Raw genomic sequence first — 23993 nt, 5'->3', positions numbered from 1 at the left:
AAGGCCATGCAGAACCTGACCCCTGTTTGTCTCTGACCTTTCAACTCCCACAACCCACCCCTAGGTTCATGTCTTTCTTGCCTTTGCCTCTTCCTGAATCCCCATTTGTTCCTGGAATGCTCAAGCTTGTTCCAGCCTCAGCAGAACTTTTGCATTGTTCTTTCCTCTTTTTTTTTTTTTTTTTTGGCGGCTGGTTGGTACGCAGATCCAAACCTGTGACCTTGGTGTTCTAAGACTGTACTCTAACCATCTGGGCTAACTGGCCAGCACTGCTCTTCTCGTCCTCCTGAACTTAGCAGTTGGCTCCCCAAGTCTCATCTCAAGTGTCACCTCCTCTGAGGCCTACCCTGAACTCTCAATCTGAAGTCGCTGCCTCCCACCCACCCCCAATCCCAGTCACTGTATCACATTACTGTCTTATCTTTCTTTCTTATAGCACCTATCACAAACTAAAATGATCTTATCTAGCTCTTTGTTTACTTGCTTATTAACTGTATCCACCTGCTAGAATAGTAGATCTGTGACAGCAGGGACCTGTCCTGTCTTAAACATTATATCCTCAGCAATTACAGTGGGACTTGGCCCAGAGGAGTTGTTTCATTAGTACTTGTAAATGAATGAATTACTGGAACTGGTTCCTCAAGATCCCTGTCACTGACCCTTACCACCTCCCATTTCTTTCTTTTTATGGGGGTGAAGGGGGGAGGGGGTTGCTGGCCAGTACAGGGAACCCTGGACCCTGATATTATCAGCACCACACTCTCACCAAGCTAACTGGACAGCCCCGTTCTTGTTTAGTGAGGCCTGGTGGCTCAATGTGAATCCAGGCCCTCTTTCACAGGACTTTTCAGATCCTCTGTCCATCTGAGGTAGGCAGAGGGATCCAATTTGATTTTTAACCACTCCCAGGACAAGGCAGGTTCCCACAAGCTCCCAGACCATTAGCTATGCTTGTCCCTTTGCCTAGCTCACTGCTCTCCCACCCTTCTTTGCTAACTGCTTCTGCCTTCATGTCTTGCTCAAGCATCCCCTCTGTGCTGCCTCAAGCCCAGTGCTTGCTGCCCTCCTCACTAGGCTGCCTCTTGCACTGGACTGTGGGCTTATGAAGGACAGCAACCCAGCCCAATCATTTCTACATCCCTGGGATCAGGCACAGCGCACTACAAACAAGAACCTTCCAGCAAAGTTTCATGAAGGAAAAAAGGGTGCTAAAGGGCCCTCTGGGTTTGACACAGGGAATCCAGAAGAACCCCAAATCAGCCTAGAGAAAAAGAAAAGGAAACAAAGCCAAAAAGCCTCACCCTGGGTAGGTGAGAACATCAAGGCCCAGGGAACTAAAGCCCTTTGTCCCAGCTGCCACAGGGAGTTGGGAGACAGAGACAGGGAACACAGCCCGTTTCTAACGGAAAGGCTGGCGTTCCTGCCAGTGCTCTACTGACTCCCAGCCCAGGAAGGAGGGCCAGCCTGCTGCAGACCCCAAAGCACCTTCCATTATCTGTAACAATACTGATGTTCCTGGCCAGGAAGTCATCTGACGGAGAGGGCAGTGTACTAAGGCCAGCCTCTGCTCCTGCCCGGGACCTCTGGGGTCCTCTATTCAGGGCTCCTTCCAAGCCTCTGGACTCACTTAGCCCCAGCTTCTGTCCCCCTTTGGGACTCACAGAGGAAAATGGCATACTCTGGGTCCTGGGGGTCTGGGGAACCCTTAACACAGGACTTTTCACCTGTCTCAGAGCCTGTGGCTTCCTCCTTCCTCCCCTCTCAACCAAGAAGTGGGCAGGCAAAGGAGGCTGAGAGGGCAGGAAATTATCCTGATTGGAACGATCATGCAGTTCCTGAGGAGCCCTGCTTGGCCCTGCACTGGGGTGGATGCTGGCCACAGCATGAGAATTACAAAAACAGGAATGCCGGCTGGAGATCCAGGGCCTCGCATTCTCCAAGAAACCCTGTCTGTCCTTGGCAACACCCCAAACCTACCCTGCCTGCCCTTCACAGGCCAATCCTTGCTCCCCACTCAAAAATATTTTAATGGTTTCCTGTTTCTTGCAAGTGCCTGAAATCCAAAAGCTTCATCCTATCCTTTAAGGTCCCCAGAATGTGGCCCTCACAATGAGGTCTGAGAGTCAAGTCACATCTGAGTTCAAATCCTGATTCTGCCACCGCTTAACTGTGTGATCTTAAGCAAGTCATTTCATTTGCCCTTCTGCCTCTATTTCCACATGAGACCTTTAGGGTAAACATAATATCTGCTACTGCCATTACTAATTTAAATGCTTGTATTACTCTTTTAAATCCATCCCAGCCACACCTGTCTGCATATTCTTCCCTCCAATTGCTAACCTTGTGCCTTTAATTCATGCTGTGTCTTCTATGTGGAATGCCCAATTCCTTTTTCCCTTTTGGTCCAAATCCTTATCTAACATGTTCAAGCTTGGTCCTTTAGTAGTTGCTGGAGTCCCAGTTATGGAGAAACAAGAAGATATAGAGAGGAAGAAATTTATGGGCACCGTGCATGGGTGACTCCTCCCTTTGATGAGGTTTGAGCATCTCCAGGGCAATCACTTTTAGGTAGAAGTAGTGTAGCACAGTTAAGAGTATGAGCTCTTGGGGCTGGCCCGTGGCTCACTTGGGAGAGCATGGTGCTGACAACACCAAGTCAAGGGTTAGGATCCCCTTACCGGTCATCTTTAAAAAAAAGAGTATGAGCTCTGGAGCCAGACTGCCTGGATTTAAATTCTGGCTATACCACTTTAGAGAAGAGACTTTTCTGAGACTCAACCAATTTATTTATATGTATAAAGTTCTCAGAACAGCTCTTAGCAAGGACTAAGTACTCGGTATTTTTTAGCTAGAATTATTAATATATCTTCCCAACCTGGACCTAGGAACTGTGATGCTCCAAGACTGGAAAACAAGGTCCAAGACACCTCGGATTGCTAAAATTCCTTGGAAATGCCCTCCTATCCCTCTGTCTCCCTAGGTTCTCACCAGCACCTGGGATGGAGGCAGGTGAACCATCCTCCATATTAATTGGGAAAGAAACAGGCTCAAGGGGTTACTGATGTGCACCAGGTTCCAGCTGTGACAGCTGGGCAACAGAGACCCAGGGTTCCCTCCACCCACTGGCATACATGACATTTCACTGCCACTCTCTCCTGGCCTGCTTTAACCAGTGCCTGCTGAAGGGGGCTGACCACCCCAAGGTTAAGTCATGATCCCCTTATCTTGAGTCAGGTCATGCCACCTCACCATGCTTGGAAAAGCCATCCTCCCTTATCCTGTTCATTTCAACAAGTCACTAGGATACCAACTCATCGTGCTCACGCCAGCCTCCGGTGCTTTTACTAAGAGAGCCCTTTCAAGCCCACTTAATTGGCAGGACAGAGTAATGGTCAGAGGCAGGCTCTGGCATCTGACTGCCTGGGTCTGAACCTTGGCCAATTCTACCACTTGCTTTATGTGTACCTTGAATACATGTCACCTCTTTGAGTCCCAGTGTCCTCATCTGTCAAATGGGGCTAATGATATGGTTGTGATGGGGATTAAATGAGATCATATCTGAAAAGTGCTTATAAAAGAGTAACCAGTAATACTCAAATATGTTATTTACTATAACTAATGCCTTACAGTGTGAGTTGTCTTATGCAGACAGATTTATACACAGACTTCTCAGAAACAAGGCTGTAAATTGAGGCCAGATACAAAAATCTATAATGTCTAACCTGTAAGGGACCTCAGATGATAATGTCTCCCCTCCATCATGGGTCACAAGCATAATGCTCTCAGAGGCCAGACAGGTATCAGAAATCCTCAAAGGGAGCGGCCAGATCTTTTGGCTTTTCAAGAGAAACTGAAAATCTGATTTTTTAGAGGAAAATTCCTGATTCCTTGTAACACCAAATTTATTTAAAAACACAACAAAACAAAACCAAAGTATGAGTTCATTAAGACTTGTCTATAGATCAGATTCAGCTCTGGGAACACCAGTTCACAATATCTGCACTGCCTCATAAAGCTGAGGCTCAGAGAGGTTATGTGACTTGCCCAAAGCTGCACAGTGAGTGAAGACAAAACCCAGTCTGTTCTTTTTCATGTAGGCATGCCCTACTGGGATCCCCTCCCCCTCACCTGTGTTTGCGTTGCTCCCAATACTGTTGATGGCAGGCGGCACTGAGCTGGATGGGTGGAAGGGCACATGTCCATTTTCCCGGGGTGGCTTGTCCTGCCAGCCTGGCCCTGCCTCCCCAGGGCCCAGCTCTGCAGGGCCTCCCCACTCATCCGAGCCCTGGCGCGAGTGGTAGGAAGGCTCTGGCCGCGTGCGGAAGCCACTAGCCAGCCGCTCTTCCAGGTGGCTCAGCCAGAGAGCCAGTGCGTTGCGGTCCTCCAATGTGGTGGCCGGGTGGATGAGGGCATAGGAGAGCAACTGGCGGCTCTCCTCGATGAAGGCATTGCTCTCGATCGAGTAGGCCAGCACTTTCTGCAGGAGCCTCATATACTCCGACTTGGCCTCCGTGTTGCCTGGCTGAAGCAGAGGCAGATGGGACAGTAGGAGGGACACCACCTTCTCTTTGGACTCCTGCTGCCACTGGCTGACAATAGCTACAGAGGGGATAAGAGGGAATGTCAGGAGAGCAGGGGTGGGAGAATCCTATAAATCCAAGAGAGCTGCCTATGGCCTACTCCCTCAGCTTCAATTTCTTCTTCCTTTTCCATTCATGACCCCTGACTTTGTTCCTCATGTAGGTAAGATCAAACACACTCACTCTGCTTTAGAGTAATTTTTCCTGGTTCTATCAATCCTGTTCTCAAAAACCTGCAGTGGCTCCCAATCAGCCAAACCTGCTACTCTGGAATCTGAGCTCCTCCTGCTGTCCCCAGGCCTGCTCTTCTTGCTGTATCCCCTCATCTTTATCTTCATGGTCTCTATCCTCTTTCCCCTATCAAAACAGCCTCCTTCCTGATGGGAGAAGGCAGTGGAATATAGTAGTTAAATGCTCAGGCTGTGGAATCACATGGACTGGATTCCCCAATGTACTAGCTGGATCTTGGGTAAGTCACCTTCAACCTCATCAAACACTGATTTCTTTATCTGCATAACTCTGGAGATAATTACAGTACCCAATTCACAGTGTTGCTTTGAGATTCAATGAGCTAATAAAAAATGGAAAGTGAAAAAGTTGGTTAGAGTGCAGTGTTACAACATTAAGGTCAAGGGTTTGTATCCTTGACCAGCCAGCCTCCAAAAAAAAAAAAAAAAAAAAGAAATGGCAAGTGGCCTGGCATTTAGGACACACTTAGTAAATGCTTGCTCTTGTTTTTAACTGGTCTCTCTGCCTCTAGATTCTCTCCTCGAATCCATCCCCTACATCCAAATGGATTTATCTTCCTAAATCACACTGGGATGTCACGTTCCTGACCAAGACTTTACAATGGCAACCTGCACCAACAGACTCAAGTTCAAGAACTCCCAGCCCAACATTACCTTCATTTCCAGGGTACTCCCTACCTCCTATTCCTCCAGATAAAGACTCAGCTCAGGACACTCCCAACTTCCCTGGGGCTCTCTCCACATTACATTCAACCAGGCTTCTACACTCAGGCTCAGATTCAAGGATTTAGCCTGCAACTTTCTTCCTATCCAAATTCTATGTCTTTTATAGAATATCTAAACCTACCCTCCTCCAGGAAGCCTCCCCTGAGTACTCCATGCCACAGTGATCCTATCCCATCATCTGAGGGCCTGAGTCTGTCCTGTGAAGGTGAGCCAAGTTTCCCCTCTTGACCCAGAAGGGAGCTCTCCAAGAATAAGGCCCCAGGCTGGCCACATAAAGAAAGCCTTGGGAAGGAATGGTTATAGGTCTGACTGTCCCCCTCAAAAACCTTATTACCACTTCTGTGACTAGCTAAACAGAGTGGAGGATGGAGATAATGTTCACAGGGAAAAGAAGAGGAACAAAGATTACCAACACTTGAGAAAACAGATAATGATCAAGGGCCAAGGCCAACTGTGCCCTCACTCTTGGGCAACTGAGCCCACACCTGTAGCCAGGGTGATGATTTGCAAACACCTCACAAGGGAGTTCTGAGAGATGTGCTAATGGTGAGGTCCTGGAAAGGGGCAAAGATGTCTCTAGTCAGAGAGAGCTAGGACCCCAGAGGGACAGGTGATTAAAAAGAACAGACAGAAAAGTGGCTTACATCCCTTCTCCACCACTTATTGGCCATGTGACTCTGGGGAAGTGTGATCACTTCACTGAGCTTTACTTTCCCTATCTGTAATGTAGAGCTCAGAATCATTCCTAACTGACATGGCTGCAATGAATTAAGTGAGGCCATAACATAAAGTAAATCCTCAGTAAACATAAGCTACTTTTACCAATATCGTGGTTATTATAACTTACTGTGGCTTCTTCCTTTCAAATACACACAGATTCTAAAGGAACTAACCTCCCAGCCCAGGAAACAGAGAGGCTATGAATAGGCATATATAAGAACAGTTCTCAGAAATTTAGGCATCTGTGGGTCTTTCAACCCAAGTTCTTCAGGCCTTAAGATTCCAAGGACCTCTGGTCTCCACTGCCCACACAGCAGGACAGACACCTGGCCACTTGCATAAAAACTTAAGAAAATGCCCCTTTTGTACTCTTCTTTTAATGACCTGCTTGGAAGTCTGTGGCCTGGAATTCTCATACCCTTCTAATTCTGCTTAATTTGTAGCCCTAAGAAAATGAATCCTACGTTACTCCCAACTCCTGGTTATGTAAACTGCATTTTTTTTTTTCTAAGATGACTGGTAAGGGGATCTTTTAACCCTTCACTTGGTGTTGTCAGCACCATGCTCTCCCAAGTGAGCTAACTGGCTATCCCTATATAGGGATCCGAACCCGTGGCCTTGGTGTTATCAGCACCACACTCTCCCAAGTGAGCCATGGGCTGACCCTAAACTGCACTTTTTGGCCTGGGCCTCTCTGCTCCAAGCCTCCTTAGAGAACCCCTGTTAAAGTGTTCAGGAATTCATTTGTTCAAAGCCATCAATTCATGTTATGGCCACAGAACTGGCCAAAACTAGTAACAGCACTAACAGTACTAATAGTACTAGTACTACTACTAACAACGATAGTAATAATGGATAGCATTTATTTAGCATTTACTATGCACCAAACACTATGCTAAGAATGTGACTGTTTTTCATCCCCGCCTCAAACCTGTTTTAGCATTTCCACCTTGCAGATGAGAAAACAGATCTGGGAAGGTGAAGTCATCTTCCCCAGGTGACAGAACTAGTAAATGACAGAACAGAGACCTGTTTAAGACCAGGTCTTTCTGCCTCCAGAAATGAGAGAACTTTTACCCACAACCTTCTCTCCCTCCAATGCCAAGTGTCCTTCTTCCCCTTCCCTGGCTTTCCAGATTCCCCTTCAGTGTCTACCACTCAAAGCTAGGAAACTAATCCCCTCCATTTGTATTCAATTGAACCAGTTCCCCATGACCACAAAGCTGTCCCTCAGGCCATCTCCATATCTAAGATCTTTCCAAGGTGGGACAGGCCTTCCTGAAGTCAGGGAGCCTTCCACCCACATCTGGCACTGGATCCCTTAGTAAGGACTTCTCCAGTACCCCCTTTCCTTGACTTAGTCCCTTAGTTTCTAGTTCTTGATGAGAAGTACAAAGAAATATAGTGATTAATATTAGGGACAGAAAGTCAAGGACTTGCATCCTAGGTATGTCATGTAGTTACCTGGGCAATATGCATTGTCCTTTGTAAAATAGGGATTATAGGGCTGTAGAGATTATAGGGCTGCTGAGATGGAGGAAATGCATGTAAAGGATCTGACACAGTTTGCCCACAGTCAGCACTCAGTACATGGCTCAGTGTTGGGTGTTTCTCCCTTTACTGGCAGTCAGCCTGCCCCTTCAGCCCTACCCTGACATTCTCAATTGCTGTTGTTTAGGCCTTGCAGGGTAGCCAGAGGCATCTGGGACAGAGAGAAGCCTTGTCTAGTCCCTCCCCCACCTCAGAGTATTGCCAGGACCCCAGGGATAAGGGACACAGCTTCTCCTCTGGTACTGCCAGGGGATGTGACAGAACAGCCCCAAGGATTGGGCTCAATGAAGGACTTGTTGTACTGCTGAGAGAGGGAAGAGTGGTTTTGGACAAATGGAGGCTAACCCTGAGGAAATGTGTGTTCGTGTGTCTGTGGAGTGGTGGTGGTGGGGAGGGCGGGCCTCCCATGACTGGGAAGCATCAATGAGTACTGGAACTGGTCCAAGGAATTTGCACAGCCTCCGGCCCCTTGGGGTGAGCCCAGCTGGGGTTGCAGATGATGGGTGGGGATGGAACTTCTAGTTTCCTGCCCAGATCAGAAAACTCTGGCCCGGAGTTGAGGAACAGCAGGGGCCCAACGAATACCTAAACAATTGAACACAGATGGTCCCCCTGGAAGGTAGTGGTGTCTATGTGTATATAATGCACCCCTAGGATCCCCTCTCTCTAGGACCCTCCCCACCAACCTCAGGTCATCCAGTCTCAGGTTCTAGCACAGTACACTGAGTAAGAGCACAAGTTCAGCCTCGGTCCAAAATCCAGCTCTGCCTCCACGACCTAGGTCAATGTAATTGTGGGCCAGTCCTTTAACCTCTCTGAGCCTTGGTCTCCTCTTCTGTGAAATAGGGGTTGTAAAAGCCCCTACATCACAGGGTTGTTGTAAAGACTCAATGAGACAATCGTGTAAAGTGCCTGGCATGTGGTAAGTGCTCAATATATTTGAACTATTATTGTTGTTGCTCCTGGTTGAAGATCTAGAGCCTGTGCTGTTTCAAGGCTAGGGGGAGTCAATGTAGGAGAATACATCTGGGCCTCCCCGCTAAGATTCCCAACAGGGGTGGGGAATTTCACACAGTTATTTACCAAACATAGACACACAGCTCTGGTTCCTTGGAGCTAGAGGCACAACAAGCAATGATGAAATTCTGGAGGTGGGCGGATGGGGGAGGGGGCTGGGGAATGCCATGACGCCAATGGCTGCTTCTTACCATGCTGCAAACCTGTATTCTGCAGACATGGAAAGGATGAGGGAGACTTTATGAGTGCCCTCCTTGGCCACAGTGGCAATAGAGACAGGGCTGGCCAGGTGACCAGAGCTAAGTAGGTAATGACCCTGGGTCCTGGCAAATCACAAGAGCCAAATATATCTTCAAGACTGCCATAAGAGCAAATCTATTTTTTTTTTTTAAAGATGACTGGTAAGGGGATCTTAACCCTTGACTTGGCATTGTCAGCACCACGCTCTCCCAAGTGAGCTAACTGGCCATCCTTACATAGGGATCTGAACCCTTGGCCTCGGTGTTATCAGCACCACGCTCACCCAAGTGAGCCATGGGCTGGCCCAGAGCAAATCCATTTTTATGCGCTGGGCTGGTGCAACAATTTTGGCAGCCTCAGGCCCAGTCAGAGGGGCTGGGGTTTGGCTCCAAACATGCTCCTCTCTGCCTCATCTCAGCTCACACAGACATGGGGAAGGGCTGGGGGGGGGCCCTCACATTTCTGTTTGATGAACTGTCAGTAGAGCCTGAAAGGGGAGGGTGGAGGCACCAGGGCTGAGCTCTGGTGACTCACATGCCATGGCCCCCTCCTGACCTCAGTTTCCCCACCCAGATTCAGTGAGCCAGAGAGGGAGGGGCTTAAACCTGCTAGATGTGGGGACTGACTCAGAGGACAGGAGGTGGGAAAAAATGCAGGAAATGTGGCCCAGGAAGCTCCAGGACCAGGGAGGGAAGGGGAATTTGGCTCCCCTGGCCCTAGTCTCTTCTCTCCTGTCCATGGGAACACCCTTTGGGTCCAAGTCAGCATCAGGGGAAAGGAGAGGGCCAGGATTGCTGTTATAATTCTAAACAGGCAGGAAAGTAAAGATAGCACTGGGAGAAGGAATAGGGATGATAAGGGGAAACTGGGGCCTCTCCTTCCCTGTTCAGAGACCCTTGGAGTATTGCTTTTTTGTTCCTGGGTGTTGCCTCAGGTTCTGCTTCCATGAAACTAATGTTGGCTACCTGAGTTGGAGGACTTCCATACACCCTCCCAGCTACTTGAGCGGAAGAGATAGCCTATGCCAGAGCTCCCTTCCACAGCTGTAAGCCCTCACTCCCCACTTGCAGTAGGTCATATGACAGTACCTTCACCACCTTTCTGGGCCCACTCAGAATCAGAGTGAGCACTGAGGTTTTCCACGGGGTATAAACAAGAGTCAACCAGGGAGCTTTAAATCTTTGAGGACAGGACCTAGAAAGTTATTTTTAGAAAGTCCCTGGGGGATTCTGACACTAAGCCAGGATCAGGACACACTTGCCTAGGTCAATTCCTCTGTGTTCCCTGACCTGAGATGGAGACAGGCATGTGGGCAGCTCTGACCCAAACCCAACCCCAGGGTCTCCCTAGAGAACTGGAGGAAGTAGCAGGTTTGGTTGGGACATAGAAGTAAAACCCCCCAAAATGCCGGGGATGTGCCTCACTGTTCAGCCCTCCGGTTTGAAGAAATCTGAAAAGCTGAAGAAAGGCTTCAGATCCTGTAATGGGCAGCTCTTAAATGTGGAATGGTGAACCAACTGAACTCAAGATTAGGTTTGTGGGGTAAGTGTGCATCTTTTGAGGGAGGAGGAGCAGATTTTCTTGAGGGGCCCATCCCATTAAATACTAAGAACTGTTGCTCTAGAAGAATGTGCTGGGCACCCAAAGAATAAAAAGCAGTATGCTTAGCTGTGGCTCTGCTTTCTTTGGTACATTATTTCAGAGCCCAAGAGGTACCTGGAAAGTACCTAGAACAACCCCCTCACTATCCAGATGGGGATCCTCAGGCCCAAGATGGGTAGGACTGGCCCAGGTCACAAGAAGTGTTAGTTGCAGAGCTAGATCTGAACTCTGGGTATCCTGATCCCAGTCTTGTGCCCCATGACAAATGAATCATCTGGCAGAACATCATCTCTCACACCGCCTGGTCATTCATCAGAAGTATGTGGGTACTAGTTCCAAGGCCCATCTCCTCAGGATTCTGATTTAGTGGGTAAGGGGAGGAGAGGGCCAGGAATCTGGAGTTTAACAGTCACCCCCTATCTTCCAGGTAATTCTGAGGATGATACAAATTTGGGAAACACAAGGGAATGGGGAGGCAATAATAAACAGAGGAGAAGAAACAGTGAGAGGAGGTACAGTCCTTGCCACGAGGCAGGTCTTGAGGCCCAGAAAGTAGCTTCTTCCTTTACAAATTAGGTGTGAGGGGGTGGGTTGTTCTACTTGAGGGTGGGAGTAAGACAGAAGACACTGGCTTCCTTAGTCTTGCAGGCCTCATGTCTAGTAGGAAAGAAGCATTCAAGGCCCTATAGAATTTACCTTTGTTATCACTTCTCTCTCAAGTCATACTTCGCTCCAATCCTGGCAGGCTTCATGGTGACTATGGAACACAATATGGCCCTCCTTCTCATTCTCACTCTAAGTTTTCCTTACCTTTCCACCCATCTAAGTACCAGCCTGTTATATTCTCACCATCTGACATGAGGCTGTGGATAAAGACCTTGATTCGTACATTCACTCGTCATTCAGTTTATTCTGCAGCAGTTCTCAACCCTGCTTGGTCATTATCCCCAATATCCAAATGCAAAATGTCTGAGATGGGCCTCAGCTTCTTTGGGTAAAGTGGAGCATGTCTTTCAAGGTCAAAGTGGTGAGAACAAATATTTTAAATGCACATACCTCCAAACTAGCAGTTCCTCAGAATTTTAGAAATTTATTCTAGAGATGCTTAAAGGGTACCCATTACAGCACTGTTCGTAAGAGCAAAACCAGATATATAGTGTGGTAGAGCCTAAAGGCAAATTTGAGCTCTACCTCTGACCAATAGTGTCACCCAGGGCAAGTCACTTAACCTCTCCAGACCTCAGTCTCCTCATCTGTAAAACAGGGGAACAGGTATTAAAACACCATGTGTTCTGATTCCCGTACTGGCCAGATGTCAAAAAACGACAACAAAACCCAAAAAGCAAACAAAAAAAGAACAAACCAGGGGAATAATAGGACTTACCCTACAGAATTGTTGTGAAGTTAAATGAGTAATAAAGGTAAAGCACTGCTTGGTACTTGGTAGGACTCTATAAATGTGACCTATTCTTCTTATGCAGCCATTAACAACAAGGTATATATGTATGTGCTGAATATGGAATGATCTTCAAATTATATTGGCAAGTGAAAAAAGCAAATTGGCCAACATGCATGATGTTTGGCCATATGTGTTACAACAATAAAAACGATGACAAAGCTGGAAGGAGACGTATGTGGTTCATACAAGCACAGAATTCATCTCATAAAACAAATAAGAAATTGGGAACATGGAGTCTAGAAGGGAGATCTCACTTTTCACCTTTTGTATGGTTTGATTTTATTACAAGTTCTGAAAACAAAAGCAAAAACTAAAAATGCTCTAATAAATAAATAGCAACAAGCACTACTGGTGATTCTGCTATACAGCTAAGATTGGCAGCCAGTAGTTATCAGTTATCCCACTGCCTGCTCGGGGTGAAGTGCTGGGGACATACAACAAAGGTGTGTAAGATTCTAGCCTGTACCAAACAGCCTGCACTCTGGGGGCAGAGCAATACCATAAACGGAACTCCCACCCCTGGTGCTAGAGCAGAGAGGAGCCCTCCATGGTGGGTTGGGTGGCAAAGGTGAGAAATGGCTGGGCTCTGAGCCTGCTGTAGCTGAGCTGGGTTCTTACGGCTTTTTATCTGCCAGACTGGGAATTAAGTGGATGTGACTCCTGGCCTGATTAACCATCTTCTCCTACAACCATGGTGCTTCTGTTACTTGTACATAAGAACTCAGTAAAATAAAGATGACTGTTGTTAAGGCACCTGGGCACGGGGAGTTGAAGGAGGCCAGGCAGCTCTGTGGCTCCCCAAATCCCAATCCTAGCAGTCCATGTTGGTTTCCTCACCTGCAAAATGGGGATAATAATAGCAACTATCTCATGGAGTTGCTGTGAGGACTAAATGGGTTACTGACAATAAAAACAATTGATGATTGTTGACTGTTTACTACATGCCAGGCAACGTTCTAAGGGCTACTCGTGTGTTAATTCACTGAATCCTTCACAACTACCCTACAAGGTAGATATACAATAGTCTCCCCTTATCCCTCTTATCTTGAATGTTTCCAAGACCCCAAGTGGATGCCTGAAACCATAGATAGTACCAACCCTTATATACACTATGTTTTTTCCTATACATTCACACCTATGACAAAGTTTAATCTATAAATTAGGCATAGTAAGAGATTAACAAGAAAATATACTGTAATAAAAGTTATGTGAATGCGTGCTCTTTCTCCCTCTCAAAATATCTTACTTTTCTGCATTCACCTATTTTCAGACCTCAGCTGACTGAAGGTAACTGAAACTGGAAAGCGAAACAATGGACAAAGTGGGACTACTGTAATTATCATCTTGATTTTAAGATGAGGAAACCAAGGCACAGAGAGATTACTTGGTTACATGGCAGTGATAGACAGTATGACTCAAAAAAATCCTAGACAGTATGACTCAAAAGCCACCAAAGAACACTGCTTTCAAAGTTAATATACAAGTAAAGACAGTACTTGTCTTGTTGTAAGGGCTCAATATCAAATATTATAGGAAAGAAGGTAGAAAAAGTTAGGGTAACTAATTTGGACAAACTCTGCACAGAGCCCTGGATCCCCTTCCAGCTAGCTTTCAGGTATCCACTACTCTCCCTCTTCTCCACCCTCCATCTCTCCCACCTGTCACCAGGATCAACAGCTCCACCCAGCCCTATGGAGGCCCAGAAAGTAAGAATGGCTTTAGCATTGGCCTTTGAGATGGTTCTCTGGCCCAACCCCTGACTACAACAGGAGCCCTAGGGATAGGTTCTAAAGCCTGGTTCACCCATCCCAGTGCCAACCTCACAGAACAGAGTGCCTCTCCACTGACTGCTTTAGGGAACTGATATGTAAGACTATACCTATAGTCAAAACTCTCTTGAAATTCCCTCCTAGCTCTGATGTCCTGGAGCTTAAGAAATGAATTGTTGCTTATTTTCCATCCCCCTTTCATAGGTAGTGACTTTGGTCTGTTCCTTTCAGCTCCCCACAAAAGCCACCTACATGATCTTTCTTCTGTTATTGTAGTTTCCATTTCACATTGCCCTCCCCAAGGAGTCCCCCATTTCAGGCCAAAGGATATCTGGCCACACAGCCCCAGGAGACCCATTATGATGACTTGAGAGGTCTAGGGCTCCCCGCCCACCAACAAGCCTAGAATCCACACTTTTTAGCACCACTGTTAGGTTGGTCTCTTCAGCCATCTGACATCTGTTCCAGATCTCCCTCCTGCTGTACTCCCATCTCTAGGGGTAAAGACTCACCAGCACTGTTGGCCTCTGACTCCAACAAGTGGATGTCATTGCAGTCCGCCAGTGAGTGCTCCAGGCAGAGCTGCAGGAAGCGGGCCTGTGTACGGGTGATCCGCTTCAGAAGTGACAGCAGGGCCACTGTCTGCTCACACTCATTCCAGCCCTTGAACCAGCCAGCAAGGATGCCCACCTGGTCTCGGAACATCATGGTGCCGGGCCTGGGGCCAGGGTGGGGGGGACGGCGGTGGCAAGGGCCAGCGCCGTCACATGGTCTCGGCTCTGGGCTCCTGTTACCTCTCCCTTGAGGGCCAGGGCTTAAGAATGTTCCCTGGCGTGGTGGCAATAGGTGGTGGGGGGAGGAGGAAGCCTGCTCACATCGGGGGAGGTCTTGGTCCAGCCACACCTCTCCAGACTCCTGGAAAAGAGAGCAAAGAGGTCAGATAAAATGAAGGGGCTGAAGCTGGCCTGGTGAGTATGTGTTGAGGGGGACATGGGGTCTCATGCCGCCTTCTTTCAGGTTATTTGCTCTGCTGAGCTCCAGGGAGAAAGATGAAGCCAACACCAGATACTAAACTGACTTTTCCCCCAATCTCCAGATCCAGATAAAAGGCTTGATTAGAACTCAGGGACCCATTTCAGAGACCAAGGAAAAGATGCTGCCCCACACACCTAGCTGGCATAGGACCAAAAGAAGTGGATTTAAAGCAGAGAATAAGTTGGAAAGATTTTTCAGAATTGGGAAACAGAAGAGACTGTGCATTTTTTAAAATTTAATTTAATTTTATCAACATACAATGTAGTTGATTTTCATGTCCCTTAACCAAACCCTCCCTCCCTCCAAGACTGTGTATTATGGGTAAAGATCTAAATTAACAGAGATCTGGCTCAAGGTGATGTGACTAAGCAGACAAGTGACCAAGCACATCCCTTGATCTTGCTGGTCTCTGGCCAGCTCCTCTGAGAGCTGGACAGTTACTGCTTACCTGCTGAAAGAACCCTAAGGGCTCTGTAACTTACTTCAAGCTAAGACCCACAGTGCTAGGTAGGGAGTGGATGGCAGGGTGGTGACCCCAGTTGAGATCTCGGGTATGCAGATAGCTACCTGATCAGTAAGTAACTGGGTACCTATCAGCTCTTAGGCCTGGGCATAGACAGAAGCTTTTTCTTTCTTTTTTTTTTTTAGACAGAAGCTTTTTCAAAGATCACCAACAAGCTGAGTGGATCTCACCCCCTCCAACCCAGCTCTCCCACTCTAGAAAAGGTACAGCTTTGATCTCTAAGATTCTACCTATCTCTACTCTGGGGTAAATCCCTCCCAGCCCTCTTTTTCATTTCCCTGAAGGGTGCTCCAGACCCAAGACCTCTGGATTGGGAAGTCTCCTTGGCTTCCAGAGATACCAGCCTGTCATCCAGACTCCTGGGAGCCAAGAGAATGCCAGTGGAAAGGGACAGATCAAAAGTCAAAAACTCCCAAATTTCTCTTAGGCAGGAACTACATAGGAGCTGTTTCAACAGGGCAAACAATAGGCCTATTGGTTAGCTGGTTATTTTCTGGACACTGCTCTGAAGGCTTTTTCTAACTGCCTCAAGCTCCAAGTCTCTACTCAACATTTCCCCCGTCTATCTCTCGTGTAACCAGTGCCCTTGGCTCTATCCTCCTCTGGCTGCCAAAAGACTGAGGTTCCCTGGACTGAGAACTTCATACAAAGATCCATTGAATCTGGTGGGCTCAGGTATAAGGGAGCTACTTCAATCTCCCTGAACTTCCATGTCCCTGCTGAGGAGGGCTGTGAGGTACATCTGAAAATGGCTGTAACTCCCCTTGCGGATCCCCTGTGGGACCCCTAAACAGAGCAAACTGACCTGGCTGTCAATCCCTTTGAATGTAAGAAGCAGGGAAAGGTGTGAGGGAAAAAGAAACCTTGCTCCAAGTTAAACAGGCCTCCCAGCAATCTTTTTAAAGGGGAAATCAGATGTCTCCTCCCTCACTTAAAATCCTCCAATGACTTCTCACCATACTTAAATAAAATCTAAACTAAATCCTAGGGCCAGCCCGTGGCTCACTCGGGAGAGTGTGGTGCTGATAACACCAAGGCCATGGGTTCGGATCCTATATAGGGATGGCCAGTTCACTCACTGGCTGAGCGTGGTGCTGACAACACCAAGCCAAGGGTTAAGATCCTCTTACCGGTCATCTTTAAAATAAATAAATAAATAAATCTAAACTAAATCCAAACTTATCTTGGCCTACAGGGTCCTGCAGGACTCCTGTGACCCTCCAGCCTCATGCTATACTACGTTCCTTCTTGTTCACTGGAATCCTCTTTCCCTAGAGGCTGGTTCCCCCTTATCACTCAGTTCTCAGCTCAATGTCACTTCCTCAAAGAGAGCCTCTCTGACCATTCAATCTAAGGGGTCTCTCCCCTAGTCACTCAATTATATTAATGCTATTTCATTTCTTTTATATAATCTGGCACCATCAGATATCATCTTATTTATGCTGTTTCTCATTTCCCACCAAAATGCAAGCTATATAGTCAGTCAGTGCCTAGAATAGCGACAAAGGTGCTCAATATACATTGTTGAATGAATAAATAGCTAAAGAAGAATGTGAGTGTGTAAGCTACACTTGGGATTTCTACAGCCCTGGGGGAAAAGATGCAGAGCCAAAACCAGAACTCAAGTTTGTTTACTTTTAGTTCAAAGGAGCTTCTACAATTCTCTGGATATTATTTGATGAGAAGGAATGGCTCATAGGATGGTAAAGGGATTTGGAAACCTTGACCTAAAAGAAAAATTTGAAGGCACTGAGGAAATTCCCCCTGGGGAAGAGAAGGTTGAGGGAATGGCATAACTGACTTCAAATGTCTGAAGAGGTATGACACAGAAGAGGAATTAGATTTGTTCTTTTACTCCTGAGGAGACAACCAGGGTAGAAGGCTCTCAGTGAGAGACAACATGAGATGTTGAAAGTTGAGAAAATTCAGTTCTAGTCCTGCCCCAGCCATTGTTTCACCTTGATCTTGGAGGTAGTCTGTTTCTCTTCTCTAGAATGAGAGATAAGGAGCTGGACTGGGTCACACAAGAAAAATAGGTTTTGGCTCACAGGCTAACGCCAATCGATTGGTAGTGGCTACCTGCAGCACTGTGATAAGAAGGATCCTGAAGAAATGAAGCAATGGGAATATCCACCAAAGAGGAATGATTATGAACTGGGGCGGACTCCACACTATGTCATATTATGTACCTATTAAAAACATGCTTGATTTTGACAGCATAATACAAAAAAAAATCTATATCTACATACAGTGTTTGATTTGTAACTAATGACTTGGAGGAATGTCCATAAGCTATATGGTAATATGTACAGTATGATGCCTTTCATTAAAAAAAAAAAAAGCCGTATACAAAAACCCTTATGTATCCTATATATGAATAACTATGTTTGTATGTGTATAGAGAAATGTGTAGAAGGATATACCTTAGGCTGCTAACACTGGTTATTTTGCAAAGATGGGAATTATTAACACTCTCTTTATATAACTTCATACTATTTCACTAGTTGCAAGTGAGCACATATAACTTTTTTTTTTTTTTCCCCAAAAGATGACTGGTAAGGGGATCCTAACCCTTGACTCAGTGTTGTCAGCCCCACGCTCTCCCAAGTGAGCCAACTGGCCATCCCTACATAGGGATCCGAACCTGTGGCCTTGGTGTTATCAGCACCACACTCTCCCAAGTGACTCATGGGCCAGCCCTGATTTTTGTAATCTTAAAGAAAAATTTAATAAAAAAAAATTTAAGGCTGCATTCTACTTCCTCTCTCAGTGAGAAAGAGTGCTGTGATTAATTATCATAGTTTGCCCTGGATGCAGGGCAGATGAGTGGTAGCTCACGTGCCTGAAAAAAATCAGTTTCCTTTCCCAGCTCCAGCATTTTGTGGCTTTTAGTCCCAAGGAGGCAGCAGCTGCCTCAACATAAGGAAGAATTTTTAAATAATGTATCTGTCCAAGAATGGAACTGGCTGCCATGTGAGGAGGTAATAAGCTCCCTGGCTGCTGGAAATGGTCAAGTGGAGGCTGGATGAACATCCCTTGGGAGTGGGAGGGATTCTTTCACTGGGTGGCAACTCATAAGATAGAAGGACATGTTACTATTTCAGGGGGAACATTTGTGATGTGAGGTTTGATATGCCAATAGCATTTACAGCAAAAAGATGACCAAATCCACAAACAAACCAAAGTTGTGCACACTCTTTCCCATAAATTCTTTTACTGGGTTGTTACTTTTCCTAAGCAACAGCACTGTACCCCCCAAATAAGCTACTGACTAACCAGTAATCCAGCTTCTTCCCCAAAGCCAAATGCTAGAAGCAAAGCAGGCCAGTGGGGACTATGATGACTTGGAAAGTCCGTACTTTGCCTAAAGGGATTTCACTACTCAGCTCTAATCAACTGTTGCCAGGTGGGAACATGGATCCTGTATTGTTAGGTTTTAGTTTAGTTTTGTTTTTTTTTAAAAGGAGCTGGAAATTTGGAGTTTTAAATTAAATCCCCCTATTTTAAAATGTTGGAAACGAATTCACATTAAGACAGCAACAGTAAACTACTACACAAAACAAACAAAACCTGTAGCCTATGGTCCTTGGAAAAGATGGACACAAACTGGGACAAGACCAGAAGTCTGCTAACTATCCCTCTCTCAGGCCGCTCTGGTTTACATCTTCAACTGCTCAGGGAACACGACTGGTGGAGAAGATCTGGTGATAGAGGATGGTTCTGACAGTCTTCAGTAAACACTAGGGGCTTTTAAGATTGCACTGTCAAAAAAATCACCCCTAAAGAAAGGGTTCCTGTGTCTTCTGGATGGGAGAAGGATGCTGTGTGTTTTGGTCTGGATGGTGACTAGAGGAGGACTTGATGGCCTTGTTCCATCAAAGGGTCAGAGGCCCTCAGCTACCTCCTATCGCAGGTGCTTGGCTGCAGCGAGAGAGGAAGACTTGGATGAGGTATCAGCACTGACTATTCCAAGGCAACTCACTGTGGCAGCATCTTACTGTGATGGACCCCTACAGGACTTGCCTGACAAATATTTATTCCTATCTTGATACCAGCACCTTGAGTTCCCTTTGGAGAATTAACTGCTTTCTTGGCTCCAGAAATGGATGTGGGGTAAGGCCTGGCCAAGGAAAGCCCAGGACTTTTGCTGGAACTACTAGGGAAAATAAGTTCTCAGTTAGGGTTGCTCAGATTATACAACATCTCCTGATGTCACTGGTTGCCATTTCTGCGACCTCATGGTGGAAGTCTGCTTCAGAATGAATACAACACAGATGAAAGCAGAGTCAAGAGATGAAGGGAGAAAAAGGAGACCTGCTCACATTACTGAAGACCTGGATCCAGCTAGCCTGAAGCTCTCCCTGCCATTCCCCACATCCCACCCACCCCCCACCCAGGCCTTTTACAGTTCCATAGACCAATAAATTCCTTTTTGGCTTAGATCAGTTTCAGTTGGGCTTCTATTACCACTCCTATAAAAAACATCACTGCTCTGGTCTCTCTGTCTTCATATGACCAAAAATTACTCCCAGCCTTTGAGGAACAACCTAGGAGGAGAACCCCTATGGCAAAAGTCTCTCAAAGAGCCTAGCAATATTGCTGTCATATGTGACAGGGACCAAGTAACCTTCTTGGGAAGCACCTACTAACTCCAGAGGTAGAAAATGGAGCCATCAAAATGGCCAAGAAGTTTCAGGGAAAACTGTCCTCTGGCCATCACCCCTGGCCCCAAATAGTGTGAAGGGGCCCACTGGTGGCTCCTCTGGAGGTCAGCTCTCCTCATTTAGAAGTAGTACCATGGAGTCAGTGAGATCTGGCTTCAATCCTGGTTCTCCTGCTGATACTTACTTGCTGTGTTTACCTTTGGCAAGTAACTCAGTTTCTTCTTCAGTGAAGCTTGTTATAAGAATTAAATGAAACAATGTACACAAAAATACCTAGCATGATGCTTAGCATGTCTTCATACATCTTATATTAAGTGTCATGTGCCAGGCCCTACGCTAACAGCTTTTCATTAATGAGCTCATTTGATCCTAAAAACTCTATTTTAAAAATAGGTTAAAAATAGGTTAGAGCAGGGTGTTATAACACCAAGGTCAAGGGTTCAGATCTCCACACCAACCAGCTGCCAAAAAAAGAAAAAAAAAAAATATATATATATATATATATGTATATGCACATACACACAATATAAATATCTTACATATATTATATAGGTATATATTATCCTCACTTTACAGATGGAGAAACTGAGAAAGTCATTTGCCCAAGACTGTACACACAGCTAAGTTGAGATTTTCAAGGCCAGGCAGTCTGGTTTCAGAGCTCTTGTTTGCTCTTAACAATGCTGCAGCCTCCCATAAGTTCCCTTCCACTGCCTAGAAAGTTGGGTACATCCTTTAATGCCAATGTCTCTGGATAAATAAGGGGGTCTTACCAGCCTTCCTACTCATTCCTAGCTCTTCTATAGCACCCACATAGGCCTTTGAGGAACTCATATTTCATGAACAAGTCTACTTACCTAGGGTTAACTCACTCTCCTAACCTGAGAACAGAATGCCAGAAGCCATTCTTCTCTTGTAAGAATCAACTTCTCTCTTGTAAGAATCAACCATTAGTTTCAGAAATTCCTGAAAAATGTACACAAAATATGTACAGTATTGCTTCAGCAGAGAATGAGCCTTTTGTATGAATGGTCCGGGGGAAAGGAGGGAGTGGAGGGAAGCCAGGCAGGGCCTACTGGAAGATAAGCACAGCACGGGGAGCTCTGGGAAACTCTGAAATAGAGAAAAAGCTGGTGTTCCTCCTTCCACTCTTAAATGTGTTGATCCCTTCCCTCTAATCCTCTGCTCCCTTTCCCTTCTCTCATCCTCTCACTTAGGAATGCGATCTCCTCCTATGGATTCAAATATCACCTCTCTGTGGACAACTCAGAATTTTTTGAGTCATCTTGACTCCTTCTTCTTCCCAAAGATCTAGTCATCAGGTCTCAATATTTCTTTTTTCTTAATGTCAGCTAAACATGCCCTCCTTTTCTTTCCCCAAACCCAAGTGGCTTTGGAATTAGACTGCTGGGTTGGAAATATAACCCTACCACTTACTACCTGTGTAATTTTGGACAAGTGATTTCACCTTGCTGTGCCTGTTTTCTCATCTGTAAAATGGGCTTAATAATAGTACCTACTCTCATAGAGTTGTGAGGCATAAATGACTTAGCTATTATCATCATCATCCTAGATTCCTCTTTATCTAATCCCATCATCAAGTCGTTTTCTCCATACCCATAATACATTCGCTTCTCTCCATCTTTACTACCACCATCATATTCAAGTCATCATTCTTTCATATCTGAACAAATGGATTGCCCCCAACTCACCTTTTCCCCTCCATTCTTGCTCCTCTGTTTTCCTCAAAGAAACCAAAATGAGCTTTCTAAAAAAAATATCAGATCGCATCACCGTCTTGCTTTTTAAAAAACCCTTCTAATAGCCTCCCTCTTAAATGAAAATGTAAACTCCTTACCCCGGCACACAGGCCCCAAGTGATTTGGCCGCTGTCAACCTCTCCAACCCTTTGTCCCCCTCTCCCTCATTTATTTTCCAGCCACATTGGTTTCCTTGCTGTTCCCTGAACATATCTCAGGGCTTCTGCACCTGCTGACTCCTCTACCCATAATGATCTTCCCCAGATCATCACATGGCTGGTTCCTTCTCATCAATTAGCTCTGGGTTCATGTGTACCCCAATCTTCCTTGTCTCCTCAGTAGGAAGGAGTCTTTGATATCATTATAAAGAAGTGTTTCTTCAAAGGCTGCAGCTCTTCCAAAAATACCTAGACTATAAAATCCATGAGGGAAGGGAAGACTGTGGCTGTATTCACTGCTACATCTCCAGTTCCTAGCATAGCACCTGGCATACAGCAGGGCCTCAATAAATACCTGTGATAAATCTCCTCACCTTGCAGCAGTCCTTTCTCTGCAGGTAACAATGTTTACATTAGAATGTCCCATTCTCAGTTCTTCCCACGATTGATACCTTCTCATCTATCTAGTTATCAGACTCAATTGTCACCTCAATTTCTGACCACCTATCTACAGTGGCCACCTCTGCCCAATCTTTCACATTACTGTTTTATTTCCTTCATAGCATGTATCATGCTCTGATTTCTTTTGTTGTATGTATATCCTCCCATCAGAATATTAGCTCGGTGAGTTTTGGAACCTTGACTGTTTTATTCACTGCTGTATCTCCAGTACCTAGAACAGAGCCTCTATAAATTGTTTAATTAATGAGTACAGGCTGGAGACATTTGAGACTTGCATACTCCATAAACTGCTGTTCTGTAATTTGCCCTCACCCAGTGTCTATTGAACAAGTTTACACTAAAACAAACAAAACAAAACTCTACTCACAGCAACCTATTTAACTCTCTTCCAAAGTTCTGAACACTAAAGCTGGCCCGTTAGCCCAGCTGGTTAGAGTGCAGCCTTATAACACGAAGGTCACCAGATTGGATCCCCATACTGGCCAGCCTCCAAAAACAAAACAAAAAACAAAGTTCTGAACACTAGAAACCCAAAGTAGAGGTGAGGGGATTGAACACCAATACTCTTGTATTCCACTGCCCTGAGGTTACCACCAAGCCAGGCTCATCACCTCATTCCTGCCTCTCCCAGGGTGATCCCAAAGGAAAGTCTGGTTGGGTCAAACTAGCCATAAACTCTCTGGATCCAAACAATCACAGAGTAGAGAATGGTTGGTTGGGCTGGCTGGTTAGCTCAGTTGGTTAGAGTGCAGTGCTAATAACACCATGGTCCAGGGTTAAAAAAAAAAAAAAAAAAAAGATTGGCGCTGGTAGACAGGGAGGAGGGGGTGGGGGACTACCCTCAATACTCAGAAAAGTGATGGGATGGAATCACATTTCTATTTGGCTCAGCAAGTGAGAAACTGACCTGTCAATAACGATCTTCTGCCATCATCTCACACTTATTCAGGAAAGAAATTGTTTTCAAATTTGGACTCTCAGAAAAGAGTTCTCTTTCCTGAGGCTGCTAAGGAGGTAGGATTTAAACCTGGGGTAACTGAGGGCCACATCTGTCACCACAGAGCAGAAGCCTATTAAGAATGAAGCCAACTCAATGGAGAAATGGGGAGAGATAACAATATTATTTCAACTCCTGGATGCAGCTAGGTCTAAAGCTATCCTAGCTCTCGACTTTTCAGTAAAATGAGCCAACTAATCCCTTTTTTTGATTAAAACACTTTGAGTTAAAGTTCTGTCACTTAGGTGCAAGGCATTGTTTTAAGTACTTTACATGTATTAACTTATTTAATCATCATAATAGTTCTGTGAAGTAGGACATCACCATTATCTTCATTTTTTAGCTGTGGAAACTAAGGACCAGAGAAGTTAAAAAACATGTCCTAGGACACAAAACCGGTAAGTGACAATGTGGGATGCAAATCATGTCTAGCCCTGGAGTCTGCATACCTAACCAAGACACCATAATGCCCCATTGCATGC

The 23993-nt window shown here is 45.8% G+C and overlaps 1 protein-coding gene across 2 annotated transcripts in view; it reads right to left on the bottom strand.

Annotated features, from left to right (window-relative positions):
* SAMD4B (sterile alpha motif domain containing 4B) overlaps window positions 1–23993 on the bottom strand; it is a 38365-nt gene that overhangs the window by 9763 nt on the left and 4609 nt on the right. Inside the window, exons 1-3 of one of the 2 annotated variants that reach the window (XM_063110166.1) lie at window positions 20992–21009; window positions 14425–14827; window positions 4129–4599 (exon numbers count right to left, since the gene is read on the bottom strand). In XM_063110166.1, coding sequence (XP_062966236.1) covers window positions 4129–4599; window positions 14425–14620 — 667 coding nt within the window. In that variant the 5' untranslated portion in view covers window positions 14621–14827; window positions 20992–21009. Of the gene's footprint in view, window positions 1–4128; window positions 4600–14424; window positions 14828–20991; window positions 21010–23993 lie in introns of those variants that run through there. The other variant, XM_063110165.1, reaches the window with a different exon arrangement.

This window comes from Cynocephalus volans, chromosome 10 (genome assembly GCF_027409185.1).
Source record: "Cynocephalus volans isolate mCynVol1 chromosome 10, mCynVol1.pri, whole genome shotgun sequence".
In the NCBI taxonomy this organism is placed as follows: domain Eukaryota; kingdom Metazoa; phylum Chordata; class Mammalia; order Dermoptera; family Cynocephalidae; genus Cynocephalus; species Cynocephalus volans.
Note: the sequence above shows the minus strand (reverse complement) of the source record. Positions and strands in the feature narration are given on the sequence as shown.